Source organism: Mesocricetus auratus, unplaced genomic scaffold (genome assembly GCF_017639785.1).
Source record: "Mesocricetus auratus isolate SY011 unplaced genomic scaffold, BCM_Maur_2.0 Super-Scaffold_100008, whole genome shotgun sequence".
NCBI lineage: Eukaryota > Metazoa > Chordata > Mammalia > Rodentia > Cricetidae > Mesocricetus > Mesocricetus auratus.
The window spans coordinates 27551151-27565866 of record NW_024429192.1 but is presented as its reverse complement, the minus strand read 5'-3'; the positions used below and the strand labels follow the sequence as shown (position 1 = coordinate 27565866).

The 14716-nt window shown below is 35.8% G+C and overlaps 1 protein-coding gene across 3 annotated transcripts in view; it reads right to left on the bottom strand.

The window, feature by feature from the left end:
• Cadm2 (cell adhesion molecule 2) overlaps positions 1–14716 on the bottom strand; it is a 916009-nt gene that overhangs the window by 111766 nt on the left and 789527 nt on the right. For all 3 annotated transcript variants that reach the window (XM_040750595.1, XM_005082055.4, XM_040750596.1), the window contains one exon: positions 5618–5788. In XM_040750595.1, the coding sequence (XP_040606529.1) occupies positions 5618–5788 (171 nt within the window). The remainder of the gene's footprint in view (positions 1–5617; positions 5789–14716) is intronic.

Genomic DNA, 14716 nt, shown 5'->3' with positions numbered 1-14716 from the left:
CCTAATGAACAAAATGTATTTGTAATACTATGGGTATTATTTCTGGAAAATATTTAGAAACCTGTGGGTTTCTGAATAGAGGTGTTGCTGCATTAGCTGTTTTTAGTAGCCAACTCTCCCAAAGGAGATGCCAGTTTGTGATATAGATGCTTTAAATGCATAAAGTACACAGATGTACTTGTCTTATAAGCCAATAAAGTTAGAAAACATACTTTGGGTTACAGAAACACATGGGTTCTGGGCAAGGTGAATTGGTGAGATATTCATTATTTTATTTATATTTACTTTGTATTTACATATGTGACTCTCTGTGTTATGTGTGGGTGCTCACAGAGGCAGAAGAAAGCATTGGGTCCCTGGAGATACAAGAAGCTTGAGCTGACTACTATGGGAGCTAGGAACTGAACTCAGGTCCTGTACAAGACTGTCTTAACCACCAATGCATGTCTACAGCCTATAGATCTTCAGTGCTTAACTGTCAGAAAGAAGAGTCAGTGGAAAAAATACATCAAATGAAAAAGAAATCTCCATTTCGATTTAAAAATATCTTTGTTCTGTATATACCAAACACCCACAAGAAAAGGAGCACATAAACAACCAATCTGGTGACCCCAAGCACAGACAATCAGAATTGCATGTTTAATCAATTCATGAAGATAGGAGCTGAAATACATTTCATGGTTGATAAATGTAGCAAAAATTTACAAGAGTGAGTTTTGTTTCTCTGGCCCAAGGTAATTCTCTAAAAGAGTTTTAACAACAGAATCACCATAGAAACACTATGGTGAGCTTTACAACGTAAGACGCTAAGGGGAAATGAAATACCTTTATTATCCATTGTTCTGCTAACTAGACTGGAAACTTAATTATCAAAATGTATAGATCAGGAATTGAAATTGGCCATTAATTCCTTATAGAGATATTATATTATTTACCAATGGTAACGTGTGTTTTGTTATGTTGAATATATTTAATGCATATATTTTCATTTATTACTAGCATAACTCATCTCATTTAAGCGCAAGGCTATCCTTAAGCCTGAAGTTCCCTCCCTTTCTCTACTTTCCCGAAGACCCTCCCTTCCTTTCCAATGCCTCATTTCTTCTTCCCTTTTCCTGTCTTCCCTTGTTATTACTCACCACCTTCCATTGTCACTCAGATAAAATGTTTGGGCTCAAATGAAGGGCATAATTCACGAGCCATATTAATTGTTTTATTTACTGCTTAAATGTTAATGATCTACATTTTTAAAGCTACTTACTCATTTTCTATAGGGGATACATCACCCTCAAATACAAAACAATATTAGCAATTAACTATAAGATCATATGTTTTGATGGGGAAAGCGTTAATGCATTTTAAAACACATGCATAAATGTAAGAAACTGAGACTAACTTTCCTCTCTAGCGAGTTATGGTGCTTTCTCTTACAAATAGCATTACTGTGACATTTTACTATTATTTTCCTGTGGTTTTCATGTTCAATAAGAGTAACACTTTAGTGTAACTATGTCAATGCAGTGCCATGTGCAGAAAATAGCTGTTCTGGGTTTTCTTCTATTTTGTGTACTATACAGAGTCTTCTGCTGGTTCACATAAATTATTTCTACTGAGCATTGAATGAAATATGACTCATAGAATCTGTTTCCTAGAAATTAAATCAGACCAATAAAATGTTTCATTCAATGATATGGACAAAGTGAGAAAGGTAAGTAAGAGTTTTCATGTGTAAAAAATCAGTGTCTTTTCATGGTGTCCATTTGGGAAGTTTTCTCTTACCTAATATGTGAAATTAGAAAGCATTTATGGTTGACAGAAGAGAAGATATCTGTTCTTCCCTTTCTTAAATTCCAATTTTAAAAAGTCCTTTTCATCAAAGTGAAAGTATTTAAATAAATGATTAATACTTTGTGAAGAGTAAATTTTGCTCTGCTGTATTTAATAGGATAGTTCCATTAAAAATTCTGTATAATGAGGATACAGATTTGAAACATCCTTTTATAACTAATCTTACCATGTATTTTCATTATGTTCCTTGGTGCTCTGTGTTCAACTCTTACTTCCAACTTCTTACAATCTGGCTTGAGGATTTCTGTGTCTTGTGAAGTTATTATTGTTTACATTGTTAAAGAAATACATATATTCTCTTTTCATGCACTATAGAACACACTAGTATTTCTTCTAAGTGTTTCTCCATTTGGGACCATTTCTGCGGTCTTCCATAATGAGAATAATATTATACCATCCGGGAATACTGAATTTATTAATCACTTTATTTTACCCCGTTTTCCAAAACTACATTCTATCTTCCTCTATTGAACTGATAGCAACTTGTTCATCATATCTATTTCACATGTATGCCTGCCTATGTGGGAGGGTAATCTGCTTTGTCTACGAGGAAAATATAGACATTTTGGCATTGCCCCTAGATGATTATTAACACTGAACCATTTGATGTATTTGCTCTAATTTTTAATACTAACTGTTGCTCTCTCAAATTACTATACTTGTTTCATCTCTGGGGAATGTTCTGTATACTTAAAGGAACATTTAGCATTACCATCAGTTACTTTTTAATTAGTTTCATACACTTGAATGATGGTATGCTACAGTCTAAGAAAAATAATTTAAATTGATCTAGTTTCTGCCCTCTGGCCACTTGCATATTAATCCATGATAGAGGAAATGTTTATTTTAATTCATCATTCAGCATGAACGTGGAACCTTTAATATAAAACTTTGTAAAAGGTAAAGAATTCAGTTACTGTCCTCTGTGATTTTTGGCAAAGCAATACACACAAAATATTGTAAGCATAAAAAAATACAACAAATAGATGACAGGAGTTTTATAGCACCAATCTGAATTTCCAAGGAAGTAAAAGTGAACTTGGCAGTAGATGTTTATAATTAACAGCTAGCCTGAAATACAATGATCATAGTCATTCTTTATAGTATAGACAATAAAGTTGTTCTGTGACTACGGGATGGAGGAAGACAAGGCCAAGGTCAATGAAAACCTAAGGTGACATAAGAGAGGCCACAAACTCAGCTATCAGAAACTTAGTCTGGTTAGTGTGCCTTCTATCAACAAATTATGTTCTGCTTTAAAATTTCTGTTTTCCAAATCAAGTCATGAAATTCCTATCACTGATATTATTATATTCTTGATAGCACCAAATCCGGAACCTTCTCCCAAATGCATAGCAAAAAACCGCCTTCATTTTTTTAAAGTATTGTGTTTCTCTGAGATGTACTTTATTGCATGTTTGCATATGTGTATTTGTGTGTGAAGGATTTCTCACCTGTGCATGCTCCTGGATTGGCTACAGGAGAGATAGACTTCAGTGTTTTGTACTCTGTCACTCTCTACCTTGTTTCTTGTGGTGGGGTCTCCATTGAAGTTGAAAGCTCTCTCATTACACTTTCTTAGTTAGGCAGCAAGCATACGACCTCCCCTGCCTTTGAATTCTCAGGAATGGTGGCAGGGGCGTGCCTCTACTCTTGTCTTTCGTGTAGATACTGAAGATTCAAACTCAAGTCTTCATGCTTCTGCAGAAAACACCCACTGAGACAAATACTCAGACCCACAAGCCTAATTTCAATCAAAACATTTTGCCTCTTAGTAATGAAACTCAACAGCTAATCTTCTGTGTCTCCATCAACACACATAAAACTAAACAAATTGTCAACTGCTTCACTATCTGAAGGACCATGCTATGATGGTGTTTGTCAACAATTATAATGACTTGATTTCTATTGACTTTGTACATTAGATGTTTGAATTATAGTTAAATAAATCAGAAGTATTGTTTTAAATACTATTACTTCTCACAGTACAAGTATAGTTAAAATTGTTAAAATTCAAACTATTATAATGGCAATATAGGTTTTCTAAAAGTAACAGTATGTTCTATTTCTTGTACCCTGAAGATTCATTGATCAAACAAACAATATAAAGGGATGGTCATAAACATCCATTTGAATCTTTTAAATGTTTCAAACTTGACTTAAATTGTCTGTAGCTTGTGGGAATTAATTATCTAGTTTATAATCAAATCTAAGCAGGAATCGATTTTCTATAATCAGTTTAAGCTATTTCAGTTACCTTCACAAAGTCATTTTTATATAAATGTTGAAACTAGAAATAATATTCATGTGAAATCTATGTGTGCTTGTATTAGAATCTGCTTCAAGGACAGCAGGAGAAAATCTAGTAAAACTAATATAATGCAATGCAAATTGCTTTTCAATTGCAATAGTTTCAGACATGTCTCTGGTATTTTCTCCTAATGTTGTTTATTCTGCCCTAGTGAGTTCTACTATAGTCTTTCTGATTGCCTTGATGTTTCTAGAAATAAATGTGGCAGGTGTGATCCTAATTCAGGACTTTGTATCATTCATTTCTCACCATTACGTGTGGGTAAGCTCATCAAAGCAATGATTTTACCCATGTTTTCATCTTTCTACCATCTCATTTAGCTTATTTTTCTTCCATTGTAATTGTCATTTGATACTCTGTTGAAAGCAGAGATTATTTACCTTTACATTGTTTCATTATATCTAGTTTTGATATGGGATGTTTTCTGTATGCTGAGGATATGTATTACTTTTATTGGTTGATGAATAAAGCTGCTTTAGCCTATGGAAGGGCAAAATAAAGGTAGGCAGGTAATCCAAGAGGAGACACAGGGAGAAAGAAGGCAGAGTTGAGAGGATGAAAGCAGCCACTAAGGAAACAAGACATGTAGAAAATGAGGTAACACGACCATGGCTATGTGGCAATACATAGATTAATAGAAATGGGTTAATTTAAATATAAGAGCTAAATAGTAATAAACCTGAGCCATTGGCCAAACATTTATAATTAATATTGGGCCTTTGAGTGGTTATTCTGGAACTGGAAGGCAGGAGAGGAAACTCCAGTTACAAGTTAATGAAAGAAACATTTTTATTGCTGTTGTGATAGTGATGACAATTGGAGACAATTAACTCAGCTTCACTTTAGTAAATATGTATCCCCAGGACTTCTCTAAGTAATGGATTACAAGTCTACCATTTACTAGCATCTGGCTTGTACCCCCTGATTTAACAGTTACCCGTGCACCTTGTAACTCACAACACTGGCTGCACATCAGGCTGTGTGAGACAATGCCCAAAAGCTTCAGCACTGACTGACCCTCATCTGTGAACAACATGCAATTAACATTTTAACTGCAATTGTAAATGATAATTTTAGATGTAGTAGAGGTGCCCCTGCATTCAAAGAGACTAAAATATGTCATATAGAAGGTTAGAAACAAGGGAAAACAATTTACGAGCAACTAAGGAAGTTTGATATGACCCCCCTGTTGTCACACACCCTTTTCCACACATGTGCACATTAAGTCAGAACTCCAAATGTAGTTAAGATAATTAAACCCTGATATGTTCTTTATTGCCCATTGTTGTTAAGACCCACGCTCAGATAAAGGACTCTTACCTTTTGATACGACAGATTCGTGAGGACAGGTGGGGTTTTGGTACATTTGCTATAGCTTCAGGTGATTTAATACTGGTTTTCAATACAAACAAAGAAAATGCATTGTAGACACAGAGGGAGTGGGGTGTGTTTACTTACAGTGTATTTCTAGCACCTGCATGGCTACCTGAGGGGTGGCATTGAGGGACTCATGGTCTACTCTGCAGATGACAGCCACTCCGTCATCGCTACGGTCCACTCGGAAATCCAGCGTGCTGCTGACGGTGAAGGTCTTTCGATTAGCATCCTCCTCTTTCAAATACTTAACATCTGAAAATTCAAGTTGGAGAAAACTTCTGAGACATTGTCCGTAACCCATCAGACTTTTCTCACAAGAAACTGAAAAAAAAACTTCTATTGTTGCCAGGTTTTTTAAAAGAGTTACATTCTACTTCAAGTATTCCTGTATGGCAAAGAGGGCACCAGGTCTCATTATAGATGGTTGTGAGCCACCAGTTAGTTTGTGCTGGGAATTGAACGCAATACCTCTGCAGAGCAGCCAGTGCTCTTAACCTTTGAGCCATCTCTCCAGTCCATGAGCTATTCCTCTAGCCTGGTGGCCAGCTTGTAAGAACAAATCTGTACAATATGTAGGAGTAACACTGGAAGAATGTCATGCACTTTGTTCTTGAAAGTACCTGTGGATGGATGAGCTAATAATTTGAGACCTATATACAAATGCATTGCACGCTGATAAGAAAAAGATAAACACCAAAAATAAATTTAAAGAGTTAAATGTACAAGTAAAAATAAAAGTGCATGGGGTGCTGCATTTTTGTCTCTGCATGCAAACTGACATAGATTATAATCAGATCCAAATTTTTCTGCCCTCAACCTGCAAAGCACTGTTTTACAAAAGCATTCCCTCCTCCAGCCTATGTTTACATTTCTCTAACAACTTATGTAATGTTTCTGAAAGTAAGCATATTTGGACAGAGTATGTTCAACATAATGTGCCTATTGCTCAGAGTGTGAAATGTGAGCATGATCTTATTGCCACTTGAACAACACAGGGTAAATAAAAAAATGATAAAAATATTTAACAGAGAAAAGTGGGCACCTTCTGATAGAAAAGAAACACTTGAATACTGAAAATATTTTACATATATTTGCTTTAGAATTAACATAGAAAAGGATACTGTTTCCTTGATTGAGCATAAATGGAAGTATTTTCCCAAGATATGAATTCATTTATTGGTGTTTAAGCTTACTTTTATATTAAGGCTGACCAACTGTTAACTGGTGTGGTAATTTGAATGTAATTGGCCCACATAATCTCATAGGGTGTGGCGCTATTAGGAGGTGTGACTTTGTTGGATAGGGTATGGCCTTGTTGGAGGAAATATGTTATTGTGTGGGCTGATTTTGAGGATATTCTATGCTTAGGATACTGCCGACTATTTCAGTAGACTTTCTGCTGCCTGCCAATCAAGATGTAAGGACTCTAAAATAAGTTCCAATACCAAGTGTACTGCTTGCCACCATGCTCCCTGCCATGATGATAATGGACTGAACCACTGAAACTGCAATACACCCCAATTAAACATTTTCTTTATAACAGTTTTCATGGTCATTGTGACTATTCACAGCAATGAAAACCCTAACTAAGTCAAGTAGTCATTTTGGGATTATTTGTTCTGTTTTAAACAAAGCTTATTGGTGCATTCCTTAATTTGTAAGTTCTCAAATTTAAAGGAATTAAGAAGAACAAGATAAATTTAACACAATAGAAATCATGCAATATGCTAAAGTTAATATGCTATTATAGCAAGATCTTATACATTGAGAAGATAATTTGCTTAGCATTTGTCATACATTCTCTATTTTTCTATTTCTCAGCATCCAATAAACAATGATATTTTTTGGAAGCAAGTTTGTCGTCACTAAATATGTGGGAGGTACAGTAACATAGAAAACTTGACAAGGGAAAGCTGTAGCCTCCTAGCTAAAAGAATGGCTGTTGGGGAAGTCCTGTGTATATGTCAATAAAGTACTGTCTGGCCAATAGGAATCTAGATAGGTGGGACTAGGAGTCCAGGAGGATTCTGGGAAGGAGAAACACAAGAGAGTCGGGATGTAACACCATTGGGGTAGGAAGCCCGGAAACCTCTCCGGTAAGAGACTTACTTAGATTAACAATTATGGGGTAATTACTTAAGTCGGAGCTAGCTAGTAAGAAACAAGCAAGGCCAACAGCTTCATAATTCATATAGCCTCCTGTGTGTTTATTTGGGACTGATACGGCTCTAGAACCAGGCTGGCGGGAAAGCGGCTCTGGAACCAGGCTGGCGGAACCACTCATTCTCAAGGAAAAAGCTTCTCGTAACATAATAGTGATCAGGAGTGGGATTGAATTTCCACGTAGAATGACAAAAGCTTTAAAGGAATTTTAGAAACAGAAGAACGGAGAGAAGCACAGATTTTGGTAGCAGCATTTTTCTCAGGTGTGCTCTGTTTTGCTAGCAACAAGCCGAGATTCACGTCACGCGCTTACCGGAGTCTTCCTGACTGGGCATAAAAAGAAAAAAAAAAACCAACAAGGTTGTTTTAAGAGACTTGCTAACGATTTAAAGGGGTGTATGTGCAGCTGGAAGTGGCAGCTTTTGCTGGATGTCAGCATGGACTGAGGCGGTAAGCTGGAGTCATGCTTACGCCTGCCATCTTGGAAACAGCAGTTTAAAACAGCCGCGGTTTTACAGATAAGACACGTGGCCAGAAAAACGTAAAGATTTACAGTAAAGTCAGACTTGGATGAACAAAACCTTTAAAGGTTTACAGTGTGTTTAAAAATATACGTGAGATTGAGAGAGAAAATGAAACGGCAAAGTGGTAAATAAATACAAAAGCTGGCTGTGGTGGCGCACGCCGGTAGGAATTGCTCCAGAGGCAGAGGCAGGCAGGTTTCCAAAGAGAAACCCTGTCTCAGAGAAAAATAAATAAAAGTGAAAGAAATAAAGTATTAATAGATAAATAAATAAGCCATGTAAAGATGGAAAATACACAGAGAGTCTGGATACTGTATGCTATTGTGTTTTTCAGTTTTTTGATTGCTAAGGAAGGAACAGCTGCTAAAGTACTTGATTATAAATGCTGCTGAATTAATCCAACTTCTATCTTTTGAAAATGCCTTGACTTCAAAATTTAAGTATAAGGATATGTTACTGGGAAAAGGAGTTTTTGCTTATGTTTCTACAGAAAATGAAAAGCTGAGGATTCCTTCCAGGCTTCTGTGGTTTGACGAATCAAGACCCCCAGAAGCAGTGGACCAGGTGTTCCAACAATTGAGACGGCTAAGATGATGCAGCTTTACAGACCCTGAAAATAAGGACTTATACAGGTTTCTGAGTTTTGTCATGATCCCCAGGGTTTAAACAGCGCCCCCTTCCAGCAGGAAGCAGTTTGGAATGAGCGACGTCCCAATTCCCATCTTGTTTATAAATCTTTGTTTTCATTTCAATGGGATTGTTTATAATTGGCTAATGATCACAGCCGATCTCTTGTTAATGGTAAAAAGGAGAATTATGTTATGGGTATTGTTTTTCCTTTATTGATATGAATTCAAGGTCAATTTTGTGATATGTATATTTCTCTTCTTGATTAAGTATTGTGCTTATACTGATCTTTTAAAACATAATGCATAATTGAATACAGACTATAGATATTTACTTATAATAGTCAGAATTTATAGTTAGGTAAGTTAGGTTTTCTAGATATATAGAGATGTATTTGAGACAGATAGATAGTCTTCAAACCTTTCAAAGACCTTCAGAAAATGGCATTTAAAATGGTTTAGGGTTTTTCCTGACAATGAGAAATGTCTGCTCCTGGCAGCACCAATTACGTCTGAGAGGAAGATGGGCATCGAAGAAACTCGTTATGGAGTTTGCTTTCAACATGGCAAAATTAGCCATTTGGGCAAGAAACTGCTCTTGCCTAGACTGACTGTTGCTGTATAAACTGGACATGCAGGACCCACAGGAAAGTGACTGCTAAACTCAGTCTTACAGGGTTACTCCTTCATGGAAGAGTCTACGAGACTTTCTGCAGGACAGAAAAATGACTAACAGACTGCTGATGCAGATGGACAGTTTGAAATTTCCTGCTTTGCTGAGAAATCTTCTGGATACATTGTGGCCTATGGGCTGAAGATGGATGCCCCAATGCTACAGAGGAACTTCGGGTGACTGTCCAGGCAGTGAGATATCTCTGTCATTTCTAGTGTTTATATATTATCCTTCTGTGGTCTTTGATGGAGTTGAAGATAGATAGTTATAATTATAGTTTTCCTTAGTTATGATAAAAGATAACTTTGGACTCACAAGGATGGGATAGATGATATTTTCTTTAAATCTTGCTGAATGTTGATAGACAAAATTTTGTAACTGTGTTCTTGCATGATAGCTGTTCTGTTGTATATAATTTGACTATGTTAAAGTTAAGACCTTTCTTTTGTTTAAACAGAAAAGAGGAGATGTTGGGGAAGTCCTGTGTATATGTCAATAAAGTACTGTCTGGCCAATAGGAATCTAGATAGGTGGGACTAGGAGTCCAGGAGGATTCTGGGAAGGAGAAACACAAGAGAGTCGAGATGTAACGCCATTGGGGTAGGAAGCCCGGAAACCTCTCCGGTAAGAGACTTACTTAGATTAACAATTATGGGGTAATTACTTAAGTCAGAGCTAGCCAGTAAGAAACAAGCAAGGCCAACAGCTTCATAATTAATACAGTGTCTTCTGTGTTTATTTGGGGACTACTATGCGGCAGAGCCCAGGCGGCTGGTGGGGGATAAACCAAAGCGGCTAGCAAAGAAAAGCTTCTTTTAACAAATGGCATTTATGTCTGGTGGAGAAATGTCACTGCCTTCCCCCTTAAGAGTTAATTCATTTTGGTTATCTGGCCAAGGGACCACTCTCACCAAGAGAGGTTCACCCCAAGTCATGCTAAAGACAAAGGTGAAATGATTCTTCTTTCCCCGAATTTCTGCTCCCTAGCACATCCTCTAGGAATTGCTCTGATTTCTACTGTATCTGACCATCATTCTTAGTCTTTACTCAGAATACATTTTCCTTTTTCATGTCAGTCTCCTTATTATGGATACTGACCAGAGCCTAAGTCAGCTACTCCAGACCTTTCGAACTTATCACTCTTTTTTTGATGCTCCCCTTCCCAAACTTAGGCTGTTGACCCACCTCATGGCAGACCTGTAGGTCTGATTAACTCAAATATCATGGCTTTTCATCTGTCTTAAGTTCCTACCTATGAATCTATAATAAATATAATCTAAAATGCACCTTCTCTAGTCTTGCAATATGCAAATTTTGTTCTTTTAACTCACGAGACACCAATCTGAGAGGCACTAATGTGGGTGTTGTTGGTCTTCCCTTCTAGTATCAAGGACTTCTAGCTCCTCAGAAAGATTCCCTTGTTCCCAAATACCCTCATGAAGCATATCTGTTACTACATATCCAACAACTAATTTTAAAAATATGAAGGCAATGAGCAACATATGTAATTTCTCTCCTTTTCAACTTCCTGAAAGCAATTTACATGTAAAAAAAGGATCATATTTGACATCTACGTGCACTATTCTTTGAGTTTTACTTATTTCTGGGAAAACACAAATTTATTTCATTGCTTAATTTTAAAAAGCAAATCACATGTTAGTAAATGATACAGGTATATAACTGTTACATATTTTGTTGTTGAAGTTATAGGCTCATATGAAAAGTCTCCAAATGTTTTACCACATCACACACACAAACACACAGAAACATACACACACATACATATACACACATGTACATACACATACATATACACACATGCATACATAAACACACACACACATACTGAAGTATTATAGCTCTTATAAAAGTGTGGAGAATAAAAACAATTTGAAGTGGTACAACTCTTTCTTTTAATTATAAATTCTAGGATACCATGGTAAATGAATAATTTTCCATAAATATATCTCATAAATATAATTTCTGCTTCTGTTGAAGTCATTAGTTGATATTTTTACATATAATACTAATACAATTTCAGTTAAATGAGTTAAAAATGAAATTACCACTTTAAAGTGATTTATAAGGATAATTCAGATGTATACAGATGTGCTTATGGCTGCTTTCTACCATAAGGATTTATGATACACCTTTAGTTTTTATTATTTTAGGGACTATAACATTACATTGCCCTTATTTCAGATTTTACTTTCTACCCTGTCAATCTATGTCCACTGGTTACTTATTCCTAGTTCTAATAGTAACAAAGTAAAACAATTTAGACTTGGCAATTTTTATGATTATATTACATTTGAAAAATTTGTTCATAAGCATTGTTAATTTTTTTGAATCATTATTATATTTAAAAAATTCACACATCTGCTCCATGCAGTTGCTTCCTTTAGAAAACATCATTAATAAAATACTAATTTTGTAATAAAATTTAAGGGTAATTGTAAACAGCTTAAACTTAATGAGAATTATTCAAATAAATTAAATACTAGCATAATTTAAGAATTTCTTATTTTTGTGTTGATTGATAGTGCAAACCTAGGACATGATATGAACAGATATAACCACAAAGGTAATTCAATTGTACCTTCCTCCTTATTAGAAAGATGCTTATCTTCCCCAAATAAAGAGAATTTGGAAATATAAAATATATTTCAATTTTTCTTTTCTTCTCTCTCTCTTTCTCTGTGGGTAGGTGAGTGGGTAGTTGGTTGTGTTGCATGCACATGAATATATTGGTGCAAAAGTCTGCATAGCTCATACCAGGACATCTGCTGTGTCCCTCTGTAACTCTCATTTGATAGCCTTTAATAGGATTTATCACTCTTCTGAAAACTTGCTGCTTATTCCATGTTGATTAGCCACCAAGCTCCCATGATCCTGTAGTCTCCACCCACCCCTCAGTGTTTGAGTTACAGGCCATAGTGCCTGATATTTTAAATGCATAATGAGAATTTGAACTTGATTCCTAATGCTTGCAGGTCATAAACCAGTATACATGGATTCATTTCCCTAGCCCCTCACTTTATTATTTTTAAGTAAGTGGTAATATGCCGAAGTATAGAGCCAATGTGAATTTTATTTCCACTGTGCAACTTATTTATTGTTTCTATGTGCCATTTTGTTGCATATTCTATCTTTAGAGTTTCCATTCCCTCGTCTTAAAAAGGAATATGCACAACAGTCACCTTTCCACTGTATTCCAGAGAGAAGTTTCACTTCATAGGAGGTAGTGTGGAGGCTGAAGTTTGTCTAATGGTTCAGATACAACCATTTTGAAGAGTAAGAGGATAGTGGATACATTGGCATCGAGTATTGTAACAGTGCCCTTAGGCCATTGACTGTAGAATAGTAACTTCCTTATATTCAGACAGTAGGATCTTTTGAAGAAGAGTAAAACTAGGAAATAACTACCATCAAGAGTCACTTAGAGAGTATGAATCCAAATAAATGCATTTTATATCTGTGCTATATTATCTAAGAAACAAAGCAAGGAACCAACCACCTGGTCTTTTAAACATTCATCCCCACTGCCAACAAACAAAGCAGTTTTCAAGAGCTGCCTCCTTAGACATCTTTCCTTGGCTTGTAGTATTAGGCTACCTGCCTCGCTGACTCTATTCTGAAAATTACCACTGGAGTTTCAGGAAGAAAATCATCTGAGAGAGGTTCCTAGGGAAGGAGTTTGTCCCAGAAGTGGTGGAAACATACCCAAGCAGTTCTGTCTGAACTGTTTTGATTCATTTGCTCTCTTTCCTGTTGTGATTTTGACTCTTGCCAGACAGACTTGAAAAGGAGATACTTCCATTTTTTTTTAAAGATAATTCATTTTCCTGAATTCTGAATTCGACCACCATACCACCCAGGCACATGGGTACGACAAATCACTTCTCCATCCATTACAAAGCTAATAGGTCATGCTGAGGATAAGGCAGGTCTTACATAGCTTCTCCATATGGCAAGTGCTATCTTTTCTAACTTTTAGAGATCCCAGGTAGGATTATGTAGAATAAGAGACATACTCTTGTATTTGAGTCTTACATTGGGTCGTCTTAAATGTATCAATAAGGAATCAGTGTGAACCTCAGGTATTAAGATATTTTATACATGAATCCTAAGCTATAGGATTTGTAATTGCATTTTTGATGGATCAGATGATAACCTCAGTAGAAAAATATCCAGGGATATAATTAGAATTTTTCTTATGATACAAATACTGCTGGGTACATTCTCATTTCTGGGAAAAAGGAGAAGGTACAAATTGCCCAAGACATGGCTTTAGTGCTAGAAACTAGAAGTCAACATTCTGGAGAGACTGTTGACTAAACCTCAACATAATTTCTACAGATTACAGATCTAAGGCTGGATGTTTTACTTTTGGAATAACCAACTTTCATTTTTTTTAATTTTTTGAAAAGTTCCTATATGCATATAATGAATGTTCTATTTTACCCCAATTTCCCTCTCTCATTCTCCTCTCTCTCCTCCTGAAACTCCTTTGCCTCCCAATAATCCCATCTTATATTTTTACTCTTGTTTGTGACCCACTGAGTTTAATTAGATTTTCTTGCCCATGCATGGGTGAGAGATTATTTACTTTAGTATGGGCAACTTATTAGTGGATACACAGTTGAAGAAAATGACACCTTCCTCCCTACAGTCATTAATTGCTAACAGAGCTTTGAGGAAAACAAACTGACTTGTATGAGTCACTTAAAAGCATAAAGTTTAAAATTTGAAACTAGGAATATTACAACCTTGGTTACTTTTTACATTAAAGTTGAGTAATAAAAAACACTTTGCATTTTTTAATATTCAAGGAGTAACTTTTCATTTTTAATTAACTTCAAACCTTCTCCAAACCAACACAATGAGAACAAGTCACACAAAGCAGGATTTCAAAATTAGAGCTTTCTCTAATGTACCTGAAAAGATATTGAAAATGAACTATCCAGAAAAAGCACATTAGCAATATTTAATATACACCCATTCTGAAAGGAGTAGAGTTTAAAACCCTCATCATATTCAACTTCTACAATGGGCCAGTAATAATCCTGATTTTGTACACAGTCATCAATGGATGATACTAGCATTAATTTGCACCTAAGACTAAATATTACTAAAATATCTCAAAATATCGGGTTAGTTCCACAGAGGGTTGATGGATAAGTCATCTTTACCT